This window comes from Gopherus flavomarginatus, chromosome 1 (assembly GCF_025201925.1).
Source record: "Gopherus flavomarginatus isolate rGopFla2 chromosome 1, rGopFla2.mat.asm, whole genome shotgun sequence".
NCBI lineage: Eukaryota > Metazoa > Chordata > Testudines > Testudinidae > Gopherus > Gopherus flavomarginatus.
Window position 1 is genome coordinate 81,139,701 of NC_066617.1, and position 18,221 is coordinate 81,157,921.

General features: G+C 40.1%; 1 protein-coding gene across 1 annotated transcript in view; it reads right to left on the minus strand.

Annotated features, from left to right (window-relative positions):
• SLC6A15 (solute carrier family 6 member 15) overlaps positions 1-16,685 on the minus strand; it is a 32,537-nt gene extending 15,852 nt beyond the window's left edge. The window contains exons 1-4 of the mRNA XM_050935029.1: positions 16,236-16,685; positions 4,000-4,157; positions 3,463-3,589; positions 165-346 (exon numbers count right to left, since the gene is read on the minus strand). Of these exons, the coding sequence (XP_050790986.1) occupies positions 165-346; positions 3,463-3,589; positions 4,000-4,157; positions 16,236-16,524 (756 nt within the window). The 5' untranslated portion in view covers positions 16,525-16,685. The remainder of the gene's footprint in view (positions 1-164; positions 347-3,462; positions 3,590-3,999; positions 4,158-16,235) is intronic.
• Positions 16,686-18,221: the final 1,536 nt, after the last annotated feature.

An 18,221-nucleotide genomic window follows, 5' to 3' on the forward strand; every position in this document is an offset into this window, starting at 1 on the left:
ATGCTTAGGTATCAACAGTTCTCTACCTGAGATTATAAAAATTCTAGATGAGTCACAGCCTTTAGTCTGCTCGTGCAGATTTTATGAGACGGTACGTAAAGGAAGTGGCAAGTAAGAATGTACAGAAAGTAAAACACTGTAATTAAGACAAAGAATATACTCACTTTGCCTGAAGACTGAATGCCTTTGATCATTGCCAGGCAAACCAGAATCCAGGCAGCCAGCAAGCACAGAGTCATTTTCCAGTTCAGACCCCCACTCTCTGAGAGAGAGTTGGAAATGTTCAGTGCTTCTCTGTACCAGTAATAGGTGGTAGCAGAGCTTTTTTCACACTCAGGCTCCACAACTGGCAAAAAAGTCAACAAATCATTATTGATCTTTGGACGTTCGGTAAAAAGTACTTTCACAATCTTACAGCAAAGCATCACAGCAACCTTGAATTAGTTCTTATATATTTTATTACCATGGGGGCATCATTTTAAAGTCTATTAATATGAAAACATCATAGTTCAAAGATGGAATCTGAGACCTACTGAATGGAAAGTTTTGAATAAGGCCCTTGAAAAAATACCCAACTGTACTCCCCAGAAGTGAAATTCATTCATGCGCAGAACACCAACCCAAAGCCTATGAATCACTTAAATCCCATGTAAGTCCTCAAAATAGGGCTTTGAGTACTGCACATAGGCCTTGGACATAGTTTTCTGCGCAAAAGTGAATGTAATCAATTATGCATAAATTAGACTTTCTGCATTATGAAGCTGTGAATCATGTGCCAGGTTTTCCATTATCATTATGGAAAGTAATTTACTATAAAGTTATTCTGAAATGTGGATGATGTTAATTTTGAAATAAATATGGTGAAGCCATTTTCAAATAAGGGTGTGTGATAGGATGTACTAGGCCAGGGTTTCTCAAATGGGGTCAACCCGCCACTCATGGAAACGGACTATATATGGCATGCTGTCAAATATGCAAAGCAAACTAACTGGAAAATACAGAGAAAATATATCTTTTTCTCTAGTCTCTTTCAGTTACATTAATCTTAGGTGTTACTTAAAGACTAGTAGGTTAAAAAAAAGTAGAGCTGTCAATTAATCGCAGTTAACTCACGTGATTAACTCAAAAAAATTAATCATAATTAAAAAATTAATTGCACTCGCACTGTTGAAATTTAATATATTTGTGGATCTTTTTCTACATTTTCAAAAATGTTGATTTCTATTACATCACAGAATACCAAGTGTACAGTACTCACTTTATATTAATATTTTTTATTACAAATACTTGCAGTGTAAAAATGAGAAAAGAAATACAGTAAAAGCTGTTTTGTCCAGCATGTTGGGCGAATAGGGGATGCTGGTAAGTGAAAAATGCTGATTAACTAAGAGGGAGGGAGTTTGGGTGGGAGAGGGGGTGTGGAGCATGGGCTCTGGGAGGAAGTTTGGGTGCAGGATGGGGTTTGAGGCAGCGGTTTGGGGCACGGGACAGGTTGCGGGGTGCCAAATCTCAGGGCTGCTCACCTTGAGTGGGTCCCCGCAAGCGGTGACCTGTCCCAGCTGCTCCTACATGAAGGCGCAGCAGGCAGCTTTGCACACTGCCTGAGCCTCCAAGCACGGGCGCCGCCCCCACAGCTCCCATTGGCTCCGGTACCCAGCTAATGGAAGCTGTGTTGCTAGTGCTCGGGGAAGGACGTGGGCAGCACACAGAGCTGCTTGCTGCGCCTTGGCCTAGGAGCAGCTGGGACAAGTCACGTCCCTCCCTCCCGTGCCCCAAACCCCCACCCACAACCAAACTCCCTCCTAGGGCCCACGCTCCACATCCCCTCCTGTGCCCTAAGCCTCTGCTGGCCCCACACCAACCAGACTATAAACTGGAATTACAATGAAGATCAGAAATGCTGGTTTATAGAGCCTTCCAGTTGGTGAAGTGCCGGATAAAACAGCTTTTTCTGTAGTATTTTTCAATTCACCTCATACAAGTACTGCAGCGCAACATCTTTATCATGAAAGTGTAACTTACAAATGCAGATTTTTTGAACATAACTATACTCAGAAACAAAACAATGTAAAACTTTAGAGCCTACACTCCACTCAGTCCTTCTTGTTCAGCCAATCACTAAGACAAACAAGTTTGTTTACATTTATGGGAGATACTGCTGACTGCTTCTTATTTACAGTGTCACCTGAAAGTGAGAACAGGCATTCACATGGCACTTTTATTGCAGACGTTGCAAGGTATTTTCGTGCCAGATATGCTAAACATTTGCATGCCCCTTCATGCTTAGGCCACCATTCCAGAGGACATGCTTCCATGTTGATGATGGTCATTACAAAATAATGCATTAATTACATTTGTGACAGAACTCCTTGAGGGAGAACTGTATGTCTCCTGTTCTGTTTTACCCACATTCTGCCATATATTTCATGTTATAGCAGTCTCGGATGATGACCCAGCACATGTTCATTTTAAAAACAGCTTCACAGCAGATTTGACGAAATGCAAAGGTACCAATGTGAGATTTCTAAAGATAGCTAGAGCACTCGATCCAAAGTTTAAGAATCTGAAGTGCTTCCAAAATCTGAGGGATGAGGTGTGGAGCATGCTTTCAAAAGTCTTAAAAAAGCCACACTCAGATGTGGAAACTACAGAACCCAAACCACCAAAAGAGAAAATCAACCTTCTGCTGGTGGCATCTGACTCAGATGACGGAAATGAACATGCTTCAGTCCACTCTGCTTTGGATCATTATCGAACAGAACCCGTCATCAGCATGGATGCATGTCCTCTGGAATGGTGGTTGAAGCATGAAGGGACATATGAATCTTTAGTGTATCTGGTATATAAATATCTTGCGACGCCGGTTACAACAGTGCCATGAGAACGTCTGTTCTCACTTTTAGGTGACATTGTAAACAGGAAGCAGGCAGCATTATCTCCTGCAAACTGTAACCAGACATTTTGTCTGAGCGATTGGCTGAACAAGAAATAGTACTTAGTGGACTTGTAGGCTCTAAAGTTTTACATTGTTTTATTTTTGAATGCATTTTTTTTTGCACATAACTCTACAGTTGTAAGTTCAACTTTCATGATAAAGAGACTGCACTGCAGTACTTGTATTAAGTGAATTGAAAAATACTATTTCTTTTCTTTTTTACAGTGCAAATATTTGTAATAAAAATAAATATAAAGTGAGCACTGTACTCTGTATATTCTGTGTTGTAATTGAAATCAATATATTTGAAAATTTAGAAAACATCCACAAATATTTAAATAAACGGTATTCTATTATTTTTTAAACGTGACAGCCCTAAAAAAAAGTTGTTTTTTTAAAATGGCGATAGCCAAATAAAGGGTCTAACTCAAAGACCATTGAAATTAGTGCAGAGACTGCCCTTGACTTCAGTGGATTTTGGATCAGGCCCAAAGTGACTGTAAAAAAAGACTATACCCAATACTTACATGTGTGAGAAATATTTTTCACCAAAGGACACTGATCCCATGGCAAGGGGTGCTGAAACGACTGAGAAAAGTAAAACAAACTCCATCCAATGATGACATTGTAGTAGAGGGCCACAAAGAAACATACCTGAAGTATAAAACAAGATATTTTAAAAGCTTTATTAAACAATTGCATATCTTAAGTTAAGTAAATAAAACAAGCTAAATCTTGCACTACATAAAATTGAGTAAAGAATGAATAAAGGCTCTGTGATTTGGCCCTTACGGATATACTCAAAAGTCCAATATTTTCCAAATTATTTTTTTTGTATGTTTATCCTGCATACCTTGCTAATATTTTAGCAGACTCTCTTTTTCCCAAAAGACTAATATTTTTATATATTAGAATATGAGTTTTATGGATTCTGTAAACATTGTAAATTAGACCTGGAGCTAGGACACAAATTATTAACCTTTGGTTAAAACTGAGCAGAAAGTCCCAATGTATTTCATTGTGATGTTCTGGAGAACATCAGACTATGTAAATTATAAACTTACTACACAGCTTGCAAATCCAATTCCACCAAGCGTGGGGCTGATGTAATTCCATACGCCAATGCTTCCTCGTCGGATTCTCTGGCCCACAGAAAGCTCCAGGAAAAAAAGTGGAATCCCTATTATCATCAGCAAAATTAAGTACGGCACAAGATATGCACCTATGAAAACAAGAGGACATCAATCACTATTAGGATGAGGAAGAGTCTTCTAAGACAGAGGCAGGTGTAAATTTCTTAAAGGAGAACAAATAATGGATGACACAAGTGGCTGACGTCTTTAATGTGTGTGTTTTTTTTCCTTCAGTCTCCATTAAAAGATTGTGACTAGATGCTTAACATAATATTAACAAGTGAGAACAATTATAGACCAGAATAGGGAAAGAACAGATTAAAGAATATTTAGATAAATTACCGGTTTCAGAGTGGTAGCCGTGTTAGTCTGTATCAGCAAAAAGAACAAGGAGCACTTGTGGCACCTTAGAGACTAACACATTTATTTGAGAGTAATTAATTAAAGTGGGCTTTTAGGGGAGCAGGAGAAAAAACACTAGTAGATAATAGCTCACGTAATAGCTCACCTTAATTAATTACTCTCGTTACAGTTGGTATGACAACACCCATTTTTTCATGTTCTCTGTGTATATATATCTTCCTACTGTATTTTCCACTGCATGCACCCGATGAAGTGGGTTTTAGCCCACAAAAGCTTATGTTCAAATAAATGTGTTAGTCTCTAAGGTGCCACAAGTACTCCTCATTCTTTTTAGATAAATTAGATATCTTCAAGTCAGCAGCGCCAGATGAAGCTTCCCCATACCACTTAAGGAACTAGCTGATGCAAGCTGAGCCATTTGTAATGATCTTAGAGAACATTTAGAGGACAGATGAGGTCCTGGAGGATAGCAAACATTAATACCTGTCTTTAAAAATGGGAATAAAGAGGTCCTGGTGAATTATACACCAGTCATCCTAACCTTGATACCCAAAAAGATACTGGAACAAATTACTAAACGATATATTATTAAGCAGCTAGTGGATAATAAGGTGAGAAGTAATAGCCAACATGGACATATCAAGTATAAATCATTCTAAACTACTCTAATTTTCTTCTTTTTCTTTGACAGGATAACTGGCATAATGGACAGGGGGAAGCAGTAGATATGATATATCTGGACTTTAGTGAAGTTTCTGAGACAGTCTCACATGACAGTCTCATAAGCAAACTAGGGAAATGTGGTCTAGATGAAACTATTATAAGGTGGGTGCACGGCCAACGCTTCCATTTAGGTGATCGCAGGTGCCACAATTTGGGAGGGCAGCATTTTGAGGCCCTCGGCGGCAATTCGGCAGCGGGGGGTCCTTCCGCGCTCTGGGTCTTCAGTGGCAATTCTGCAGCGGGTTGTTCACTCGCTCCGGGACCCATTGCTGAAGTACCCCGAAGACCGGGAGTGAGGAAGGGCCCCCCCGCCGCCGAATTGCCGCCGACCAGGAGCACGGAAGGACCCCCGCCTAGGGCGCCAAAAACCCTGGCACCGCTCCTGGGTGGGTGCCCAACAGGTTGAAAAAACATACTCAGAGAATAGTTCTCTGTAGTTCACTGTCAAATTGGGAAGACATGTCAAGTGAGGTCTCACAGCTGTCACTCCTGGGTCTGTACTATTAAACATTGTCATTCATGACTTGAATGTACAGAGTACACATGTAAAAATTGCAGACAACATCAAGCTTGGAGAGGTTGCAAGCACTTTGGAAGGTGAGATTGGAATTTTAATTTATCTTGATAAATTGGAGAATTGGTCTGAAATCAATAAGATGAAATTCAATATAGACAAGTGCAAAGTACTGCAGTTATAAAGGAAAAATCAAATGCACAAAAACAAAATGGGAAATAATGGCCAGCAGTAATACTGCAGAAAAAGAGCTAGGGGTTATAGCAGATCACAAACTGAATATGGGCTAAGAATGTGATGCTGATGCAAAAAAAGCAAATCTCATTCTGGGTTGTATAAACAGTAGTGTTATGTCTAGAGCAAGGGAGACAACTGTCTCACTCTAGTTGGCCCTGGTGTAGACTCTGGTGGATTCTCTGCAGCTTGAGGTCTTCAAACCAATTTTGAGGATTTCAATAACTCAGTCCTGGGTTAGGGGTTGTTATAAAAGTGGATGGGTAGGGTTCTGTGGACTGCCTTGTGCAGGGGGTCAGACTAGATGATCATATTGGTCCCTTCTGACCTATGAGTCTATGAGACTCAGCTGGAGTACTGAGTCCAGTTTTGGACACCACACTTTAAGAAAGTTGTGGAAAAACTGGAGAGTTCAGAGGAGCACAACAAAAATAAGATGTTTAGAAAACATTACTTGAGAGGAAAGGTTGAAAGAATTAGCCATGTTTGTTCTTGAGACGAAAAACTGAGGGGGGTGGTCATGATAATAAATATGTAATTTTCAAATATGTAACAGACTGTTATAAAGAGGATTGTGATTAATTGTTCTCCATGTCCACCAAGCGTAGAACAAGAAGTAATAGGGTTCATTTGAAGCAAGGAAGATTTAGGTTAGATATTAGGAAATACTTTCAAACTATAAGGATAGGTCAGCACTGAAACAGGTTATCTAGGAGGTTGTGGAATTCCTGTCACTGAGGATTTTAAGAACGGGTTAGACACACCTATCAGGAATAGTCTAGGCATACTAATCATGTCTCAGTGTCTGGGGACAGACAAGATGATTGCTCAGTGTCCCTTTCAGCCCCATAGTTCTATGATTCTATTAAAGCAGTTGATACTCTTCCAGTTTTAATCTCTGCCTGGCCTGGTCTACACTACGCGTTTAAACCGAATTTAGCAGCGTTAAACCAATTTAATCCTGCACCCGTCCACACAACGAGGCTCTTTATATCCATATAAAGGGCTCTTTAAACCAGTTTCTGTACTCCTCCCTGACGAGAGGACTAGCGCTGAAATCGGTATTGCCATGTCGGATTAGGGTTAGCGTGGCCACAAATCGACGGTATTGGTCTCCGTGCGGTATCCCACTGTGCACCATTGTGACCACTCTGGAAAGCAATCTGAACTCGGATGCACTGGCCAGGTAGACAGGAAAAGCCCTGCGAACTTTTGAATTTCATTTCCTGTTTGCCCAGCGTGGAGCTCTGATCAGCACGGGTGGTGATGCAGTCCCAAATCCAAAAAGAGCTCCAGCATGGACTGTACGAGAGATACTGGATCTGATCGCTGTATGAGGAGACAAATCTGTTCTATCACAGCTCCGTTACAGAAGATGAAATGACAAAGCATTTGAAAAAATCTCCAGCCTATGATACAGAGTCCACAGCCAAGTGCTGTCATGGAGGGAGGGAGGGGGTACTGAGGACTCCAGCTATCCCACAGTCCCCGCAGTCGCCGAAAAGTATTTGCATTCTTGGCTGAGCTCCCAATGCCTGAAGGGTCAAAAACATTTTCCCGGGTGTTTCAGGGTATATGTCGTCAATTTACACCCTTTCCTCCCCCCGAAAGAAAAGGGAAAAAAAAACGTTTCTCGCCTTTCTTCAGTGTCACTCTATGTCTACTGCATGCTGCTGCTAGATGGAGTGCTGCAGCGCTGAACACCAGCATCCCCTTCCCGATGGCAGATGGTACAATATGACTGATATCCGTCGTCATCATCAGCCTGTGAGTGCTCCTGGCTGGCCTCGGTGAGGTTGGCCAGGGGCGTCTGGGTAAAAATGGGAATGACTCCCGGTCATCCCCGGCAGATGGTACAGAACGGCTGGTAACTGTCCTCACCATAGCAACTGGAGGCTGAGCTCTATCAGCCCCCCCTTCATGTCTAAAGAAAAGATTCTGCACTGCCTGGACTATCATAGCAGCGGGAGGCTTCCTCCCCCTCATTTTATCTCACTAAAAAGTCAGTGTTTCTTATTCCTGCATTCTTTATTACTTCATCACACAAATGGGGGGATACTGCCACTGTAGCCCAGGAGGGTTGGGGGAGGAGGGAATCAACGGGTGGGGTTGTTGCAGGGGCACCTCCCATGAATGGCATGCAGCTCATCATTTCTGCGGGATCTCTGGGGCTCTGACACGGAGCGGCTGTGCTCTCTGGTTCTCTAGTACACTTGCCCCATATTCCAGGCAGCACTGACTCTATTTGTAGACAAAACATAAAGAAGGGAATGACCTGGGGAGTCATTCCCATTTTTGTCCATGTGCCCCCAGCCAACCTCAGGGAGGCCACCCAAGAGCACCCATGACAGCAGCAGACGGTACAGAACGACTAATAACCGTCATCTCATCGCCAATTTACAATGGCATGGCAGACGGTGCAATAGGGATGGTAACCATCTCTGCTATCCTGCAAAGGCAAATGAATGCTGCTGTGTAGCACTGCAGTACCACATCTGTCAGCAGCATCCAGTACACATACAGTGACAGTGACAAAAGGCAAAACGGGCTCCATGGTTGCCATGCTATGGCGTCTGCCAGGGCAATGCAGGGAAAAAGGGCGCGAAATGATTGTCTGCCGTTGCTTTCATGGAGGAAGGATTGAGTGATGACATTTACTCAGAATCACCCGCGACACTGTTTTTGCAGTGGGATCTCAACCCAGAATTCCAATGGGTGGGGGAGACTGCGGGAACAATGGATAGCTACAGGATAGCTACCCACAGTGCAACGCTCTGGAAATCGACGCTAGCCTCGGTATGTGGATGCACACCGCCGAATTAACATGCTTAGTGTGGCCGCATGCACTCGACTTTATACAATCTGTTTTACAAAGCCAGTTTATGTAAAATCGGAATAATCCCGTAGTGTAGACATACCCCCTGTCACTTGTAGAAATGGTTTTCCATCACACAGATAGTGTAGTAGTCATTGGAAAATGCCCATGCACCTTTTAAAATTTAAAAAACCAAGAACTCTCATGTTTACAAAGCACTTTCTGTTAAGTAAGTGCATATCATTTCAAGCCAAACCTTGCCAAGGAGTGAGCACTCTCTGACCAGGCTACTTGATTGTACTAGATTTTGTGTGCATATAACCACACTCAACAGAGTAGTAGTGATGTAATCACATACTAAATCAATCTACCTTCAGACACCGTATATGTTAACTGCTATCAGAGCAGCAAAAGTGGACATTTTTGACTTATACAGGGATTGTGTGCTGTTGCAAAAAACTTTCAGTGAGATTTAAGCTCCTAAGTATCTAAGTCACTTTTGAAAATGAGACTTAGCTGTCTAAATTTCTTGGGTCTTGTAATGATGAGTGGAGCAGCACTTAAATAACTTTAAAAACTGGACTTAACTGACTAATGTTACCCAGGACGGCTGTATTAGATCAGGACCTGAACCCATGTCTTCAGCACCCCAATCTACAAGCTTAACCACAAGGCTCTAAAGTTAAGCACATACTTAACTCCTGTGCTGAACTGGGGTCCTTTTGTACACCATTTGTAGGTTGGAAGATTTATCAATTAAACCAATGGGCCAAATTTACCTTGGCATAATTCTGCATTGTCTTAACCCTGTGCAACTCTGTTACTTTCAGTGCACAGGTGTATCAGTATCAGGGTGTTCAGTATCAGGGTGTTCCAGATGTCCCAATTTTAGAGGAAGAGTCCTGATATTCAGGGCTTTGTCTTATATAGGTGCTTATTACCCTCCACTCCATCCTAATTTTTCACATTTATTATCTGGTCACCCTAGTCAGCATAGAATCAGAACAAATATGTTTTATTTCAGCTTCTTTCAGTGTCATCCACACACTCTCACAAACTGGAATTATATGAAAGCATTCTTTCCAATGCATGAAAACTTGGCACATGGGTGTTGTAGCGTACATGAAAAATGAGGATAATTCCTATTCAATTTGGCAACATTTGGCCATATTTACTAATAGAATCCCAAATTAACACAGTACATAGGTAAAAGTGGCTCTACATGCCAACTTTCAAGATAGCCCTTTGAGTGTCATGGTTTGGTATGTTTCTGTATTTTCATGCAACAGTTCAGTTTTATATCTCAAAAATATTTTTCTGTCAAATCACAGATTCAGCATTTTATGTATGATACCCTGGCCCATACAGTACTGTCACTTTTAACAGGACCTTCTTTCTGTCACTCACTGTTGGTATGTGCTGATAAATCTAGAAAGCACATTTTCAGATTTATTTAAATTATTGCTGCTGACTTTTCCCCATCTAAATATTAAGAATCTGATTCTGCTCCCATTGAAACCAAAATGAGTTTTGCCATTACTCTGAGTAGGATTTGGTCCAAAACTTTACGTCTCCTGCTTTCTGTATACTCAGCATCAGGAATCATTGGTCTGGCAGACAGAGATCTGAGCCAACACATCTTAAATGTCTAAAGTCCAATTTATGCAAGTTACAATAAATTGAGGTAAACTATCAAATACTGAAGTTTAGTGTCCTACTGGATTATATATTCTAAATTGGGTTGTTCACTCCTGTAAGAATATTAATTTTGCATACACACATGCACACACACACATATAGGTAATAAAAAATACTAAAAGTTTCACTCAACTGATCTTTCACAGTCTTAATTTGTTCAGTTACAGCTATTATTTAAGTAATGCTATGTTTAGGGTTGAAACTAGCCTTGAGCAATCAGCTTTAATGGAATGAGAATTAAACTTGCAATATACTTCAAAAGTTCATTGCAGCCCACTCATAAATTCTCACACTCAGTAATACAGTTCAAACTAGAATTTGTAAAGTTGAACTTGAGAAAAACTCTTATAGTCACATGTGATAACTTGAAACCATCTATTACAAGTTAGCGATCAAGAATTCATTAATGAATCCATCTTTACTCAGATTTGGAAAATTCAAGAGTGTCTGATTTGTAGTTTATTTTAGTAAGATTAGTCAACGGAACTGTGGGTTTGAATTACTGATCACTAAAATTTCAGCATTTATTTTTTTTCATAATTCTCAGAATTCCAGTCAGTACAGGCCTTTCAAAAAGTAATGATGAAGTAGATTCTATAGCTTTCCTGCTGCTGCTGCTTCTAGCTATCAGCTTGCTCATCGTTACTTGCTGCTCTTCCTATTCTTTAGCTCAACAGGAATATTGAAAGGAGTGACATGCTAAATGCTAGGACAATCAAGAGCTTAAAATTCATGGCAACTGAAGCCTAATCAGGCTACTAATAAACATATACAACTCCCATGGGAAGTGAATGTGTTCAGCATGCTTCAGGATATGATTATCTTCAATACGCTTAATACTAGCAGAATAGGTAATCTATATTAGTTGTACTTGGTATCAAGATGTATATTTTAAGCAATTTAATTTGCTGATATTTCCCCTAGGGAGAAAAAGTTGTCTTTAAATATTCATTTTGTTCAAAAAAATACAGGAAGATCAGCAAGTAATGATGAGATAGCAGATAGCTGTGAGCAACAACAAGGAGCTATAGAAGGTCTGGTTTGCCATTACTTGTTGGACTGAATACAGTGAGTGGAACCTTGAGAGATGTTTAATTACCACTGTTAGTCAAAAGGAGTTGAGAATCTTTAGCACTTCACAAGATGAAGCCCCAGATATTTTGCACAGCTCTAAGGATTTGGCCCAGACTTAATGATGTATGTTCAAATATGTATATTCAAAATAAAGTTTTAGAATTTAACTTATAAGGATTAATGTCCAGATTTCACTTTCTATGCCTATTTTCCTTTTGAAGCTGCAAGTTGTAACATTAAAATATGTGTTAATATAGCTTTATAGTTCAGATCTGTATATAAAATAGATTTGTATTCTAATAAAATTATCTATAGTAATATGATGTTATTGTTATATTTTCTGACCTGACATCCCAAACTATCAATTTCAGATTGCTTGGATTAAAGCTGTGCATGACTCAGCATGAGAAAGCTGTGAACTGTAATATAAATAATATGTGATTAAATAAAATGTATCACAGTCAAATATGAGCATGGAAATAATCAACTCCAAAAGAGCTCCAGGTAGAAAAATACTGTTGATGATATTTAACAGTTTCCTAGATCTGTGTTTTCTGGAGTTCCTAATGTGAGTATATGACCAGGGCCGGCGCTACCATTTAGGCAGCCTAGGCAATCGCCTAGGGCGCCAGAATAATTGGTGGGCGCCGTTTTGCAGGAGGGGGTGGCAGGCGGCTCCGGTGGAGCTGCCGCAGTGGTGCCTGCGGCGGGTCCGCTGGTCCGCGGCTCCGGTGGAGCTGCCGCAGTTGTGCCTGCAGATGGTCGGCTCCTCGCGCAGCTCCGGTGGACCTCCCGCAGGCACCACTGCAGCAGCTCCACCGGAGCCGCGGGACCAGCGCGTGGGGAGGCGAAATTGCTGTGCGCCTAGGGCGCTCACAACCCTGGCACTGGTCCTGTATATAACCCAGCAAGTCCTATGAAGTCTGACTTGTGAGCCAGTATTGCAAATCTTGGTTAGACATAATTTACATAATCATTCTTTAAGTAAGTGTGATACATGGCTAGAAAGGGTTAAACATCCTGCAAAATAAATAACCCTCAAAAGACATGTGGGCAGATAATGTTTGTGGTTTTGTGTATTTACATATGTCTGAGTAGGGTCAACGACATAATCAACAGTACCTGTCTATGCTGTATTCCGATAATTCAGAGGTCAAAAGAACATCCTGTCATTTAAATGAATTGTAAACACAGAATATCTCAGTATTCATCTCTTTTTGAAATGTACTGTGAATGATGGAGGAACAAGCAAATGGCCTTATGTTAATTCGTATAGCTAAGTACCAGTGATGGACCTCCTTCAAAGTCACTCTAATTACGTTTTGTTCCCTGAGGAATTCCAACTTGTCAAAAGACATGAAATTGTATAAAAGATCCTTGAGCCCTGATTCTATCTTCTCAGATCTGCTTAGGCTTCATCAGGCGAAGTTTGAGGCCCAAGACTGAGGTCTCAGTTGAGCTGGTACACCCTGAATATGAGATTTGGACATGGAACTATAACCTATGAACTATTTCTGAAAGAACTCTTTGTAACTACAAAGTTCACCATCTCGTCTATGAATCTGAGCCTCAATCAATTTCACTCTACAGCTGTATGTATATTGATCTTTTAACCATAGTCTCTCTCTCTCTTTCGTTTTTTAATAAATTTTAATTTAGTTAATAAGAATTGGCTGTAGCGTGTATTTGGGTAAGATCTGAAACATTCATTAGCCTGGGAGGTAATGTGTCCAATCCTTTGGGTTTGGTAGAACCTTTCCCTTTATATGATGAAATAAGATTTATAGAAATTTTCATCATGGGTATCTGAATGGAGGCCTGAGGCTGGCTCACTTTAAGGCAACTGTGTTGTTTGGACTTCTGAGTAACCAGCAAGGTAACAAAGAATCTGTTTTATTCTGGCTTGGTAAATCTAAGTATTGGAATGTCCACCAGCTTTATGGGGATTGTCTGCCCCATTTTTTGCAGTTCACCCTAACTGAGTGACCATAGCTCCCCGCTAGGACCCCGGTCACAGTAAGTAAGGTGTCCTTAATTGACACTGACATTATTTTATCCCTGTAACCTTGATATCACTCCCCCAAATCAATTTCCATATTCTTTCTTTCTTCAAACTATAATGAAAAACAAACATTATAAGAACTGCCTCCATACCAATCTGTGGATAACATGGTGTGCTCTGTATGTCAACAACATGTTCAATACTAAATATAATTCAAAATACTGATAAGTTTCTATAGACGAGTGCAAGAAGGGAGCAAGCAAAAAAAGGTCTGAAACCCCAAGGTCAGAGAGAGAGAACTAGTAAACTAGGGAGTCAAAGTGAATAGGGAGATCTGGAAACAGAGAAAGGAAAAGTGTTTGGAGACACCCAAGTCCCATCGCCAGTCTAGCCAAGTCTCATTAAGGAACTGGGATAAAACCAATATTTTCACTAGAGAAATTATCTGTAACCAATTCAGCCTCATGCCTACAATTCTTTTCTATAGTTATTTGTATCTTTAAAGTCACAAGTGTCAAGAATAAAAATGTTGAAGGTAGGCTCATCATAAAAGTTTACATACTATTAATGATTTTAAAACACATTATGTAATAGGAAATATGGTAAATTTATTATTCTAATTGAAAGCTTTTTAGTCAATAAATATATTATTTTTTGGTAGCTGGAAATTGATTGGTTTACTTCTAAAAATATTCACGAGGCTCTTCATTGTCTGCAGTTATTTGTCAAGTATAAGTAGTTTATAGTTAAAGAATAAAAGTTTGGATTAGATTAAAGTTTGTAGGTCAATAAATATTATATTGGAAAAGCTGTTCTATTGGAAAATCTACATGAAGATGTCTTGCTATATAATCAGAACTCATGCAGATACTTTAATCAAGTGATCTTAATGGAAGATTGTAGAGCAGTTCTGACAAAGACATTTCAAACAGGCTTTGTGAAATTTATGCAAAAGCACTCTAATTGCAATGCAAAATAGACTGAACAGTCTAAAAATCTGGGTGCAAAAAGAGAAGAATCAAAACTTATGTTAGAGTATCCATTTATATCAAAGTCTCCTCATCTTGCTTTATTGTTATCTTAAATCATTTAATTAAATATACATTTTTTTATTTTATTAATAATTTTGTGTTTCTTCTGGATTAATTTGGCAAGCAGAAGCTGACACAGTACTTGTCTAGATGTCTAACCATATCAAACCAATCTTTCCTTGCTCTAAGGAAAGCAGCTGATAGACTGGTGCTGCTGGTTCACAGAATTAAGCAATGAGTTTGCAAAAATTCATAGCTGATTAGCACTAACCAAAGTTTCACAGAATAATGATAAGTTTGATAAATAGACTATTGTAAAGCACTCTGCATGGGACTGCATCTCGATACCCTTTGGAAACTGAACTGGGTGCAGAAAAGTGGCCACTCCTTTACTGAATGTGAATTAGTTTAACTTGTTTGTTTGCCAATGAGGATACATGATCAGCCCTACCCTACCCATATACTGCCTACAAACAGCCCTTAAACAGAAAGAATATATGGTTTTCAAGTACACTATATCCAATTTCCAGTTTCTCAATCAGAACCACCTATTTAGCACAGAGACAAGGAAATGAGTCAGTTCCACAGGGACCCAACAATGTAATGGTTCTAGTTCCAGAATAAAGGTACAAATTAAAGTTAAATGAAGGGTGGAAACTCTTCCATTGTTTGAAATGAATGAGAGCTATGCAGCTATGGAATGTGGGCCATTGTGACCACAGGTTAGAATTCAAATAACTATTTTAGGCCTGATTCTGTAGCCTTTCATGGCATCCGTTGTCCCAGTCTGTACATTTTGAAGAATATGACCCTTAATGTGCACCATGAATAAAAGTTCTTGTTTGTTTTCAATTCTCTAGAACCTTCTCATTTTTGGTTCAGCAAATATGGACAGATTCTTTTTCAACTCAGCTGAGCAGTCAGCCATACCAGGGTGTGGATTAATAGGCTATTGTTGCATATCTTGAAGGAAGGCCCCAGCTTGAGCCTCACAATGTATCTAAGACATGTATCAACAGACGAGTAATATGCAACTTGATGTGGTTTATTTTTTATGTGAAAGGTATTAAGAAAAAGTGAAGCAATTTTATATCCTAGCATAATATGTTCTATTAACATCTAGATTAACTCCTTTTTGTCTCATATTATACACTGTATAATTAAAGTTATTCATTACCTATAGAGACGCCATTACATTTCCATAATATTTTGTTCTGGCAAAGAACTGATCATGATCAAACTATCTAGGAAGTAGTGATCTAATTAAAAATGACCTAACACTCAGTTATTCTAAGTCTCCATTTGGTCCTTAAAGTGAGTGTACATTAAATATGTGTCCATTTAAATGTCCCATTACACTGCCTGAATGGTGTAAAGAGGCCTAGTGTGACTGAGAATCAAACCCTAACTATTTCACATTCCACAATCTGCCTATGAAAATAACAAATGAGAGGACCTTGCTTAGCAAAAATTTAAGTTAAAATAAAACAGTTACATGAATAGGGAAATTCTACCACATAACACAAGGCCAAAGAAGCTTATCAGGATAATGTACTGCTTCCTTCAGCAGATCTGTCTCTCTAAAATAAAGATGGGGTGCTTTCTTCTCATAAACACTTGCCAAAATTAAAAGATAAATTTTAGACTCTGGAGAAATTTATCTGGTTTTTACAATGAAATCAGCAAGGCAAGTTCGTAAAAACCGACCCTTACCTCCACCATTTTTCTGACACAGATATGGGAATCGCCACACATTTCCCAACCCTACAGAAAATCCAACTTGTGCCAGAATATACTGAAGTTTGCTGTTCCAGGCTGGTCTTTCATCTTCTATATCTGACCCCTCTTCAACATCTACATCTTTATGTTCTTGATCATCAACCAGCAGTTCACTCTTCTTAAAGGCATCATCTGCAGAGTCTTCATTAGAGAGAAGATCCTTAACTGACTCGATAACCTCATCATCTAGTTCTCTTTTTACCACCTTGCTGTTCTTAGGCATTTGCAATAAGGAAAAGGTGTAAGTGGGTCAGGTTCAGTTCCGGCAGGCTGACAAAGAAAGCTTTCCTTCGGCTAAACCAAAAATGCTGGTAATTCACTGAACAGCTAGACTGAAGAGGATGTCAGAGTAGTCCTTCATACAGAGTGTTCAGGAGAAGGAAGACGTGGTTCTAAATGTTTGAACTATATATACCTGTGAATTTAATAAAAAGAATAGATTATTAAATTATACAAGAAAATGTAATTAGGAACGTTATTTGCTCATTTATCTATTTCAGTTTATTTTCACATTAGGTTACAAGAAAACTCCTAACTCATCTTTTGGTTGGTTGTTTTAATTTGCCTGTAGACTACCATGATAGTTATATTCTTCTCCTTATAAATAAAATGTCAGAGAGACACCATCAATATGTGGAGGTCCAAATTCTGATTTACATTAAGTTATGATAATCCACTTGACTCTGCCTTTCAGATTTCAAGTGTCTCTTTAAGATATGTTTCACTCAACTACTAAGAACTACCGTGTGTGCACAGAGTCTAGCGGCCTGCTAGGCAAGACTGAGAGCTTCTTAATAAGGCTTTGATCCCTAAGCCCTTTAGCACCCATCAACCCTTAACCAGGGGCTGGGGCTACGCAGGAAGACCAGCGCTTTCAAAAGGCCGCTCCTAAGCAACCAGAGAAGCTAGCAAAAAGAAGAGGCTAACCGGGGAGTTTCGCAAGGGAGTTCTCCAGGTGAAGGAGGAGCAATTATGTAACCCTTGGGGTAAGTTGGTTGTCTGTAGTGTGTGTGTTTGTGGTGTGCTTGCTGCCTGATTGAAATATACCATGTGGTCTATTTGTTTGGGAGACCGTGAGCTGACTCTGTGTGTGCTAAGCCTAGCAGCCTGCTAGGCAAAGCTGAGAGCTTCTTAATGAGGCTTTAATCCCTAAGCCCTTTAGCATCCATCAGAAGCAGCTAACAGGGAATTTCGCAAGGGAGTTTAGAGGAGGGAGTGTGAGCCAGGGGGCTAGATACACTTAACATTCTTTAAACTTAAAGCCAAGCACCTCCTGATAAAAGTAAAACAACAAAGGAATGAGCTGCAGGAGTAAAAAGATAATGCAGGCAGAAGTTCAGCAACAGAGTGGGGGCTATCCAGTTTACTGCATCCAGTGCAGCATGTATGATTACTTGCCCTGGCAGGTGGCATATGTGTGCATTCAGTGCAAGGAGCTCCTGGCTCTCAGAGATTGTGTACAGGCTTTGAAGACCTGAGTGGCTGAACTGGAGGAGATACGGGAGACAGAGGTATATAGATGAAGCTATCCAGGACACAGTAGAATGGTACCACCCCTAGTCTGACAGCTTTGGTGCTGTTGAGAAGGATGAAAGTCTCAGGGAGGGAGACCATCCAACTGGAGCAGAGGGAAATGATCCCATAGTTGGGACCTTCCGTCCAGATGAGGTTGTTGTATCCTCTCGCACTGGGGATACCTCTCCAGGAGAGGAAACTCCAGTTATTAGGAAGAGACAGGTAATAGTTATGGGGGATTTGATCATTAGAAACATGGATAGCTGGGTTTCTGATGACCAGGAGAACCTCATGGTGACATGCCTGCCCGGTACAAAAGTTGCGGATCTCTCAAGACATCAAGATAGACTTACGTGTAGTCCTGGGGAGGAACTGGTGATTGTGGTACATATAGGTATCAGTGAC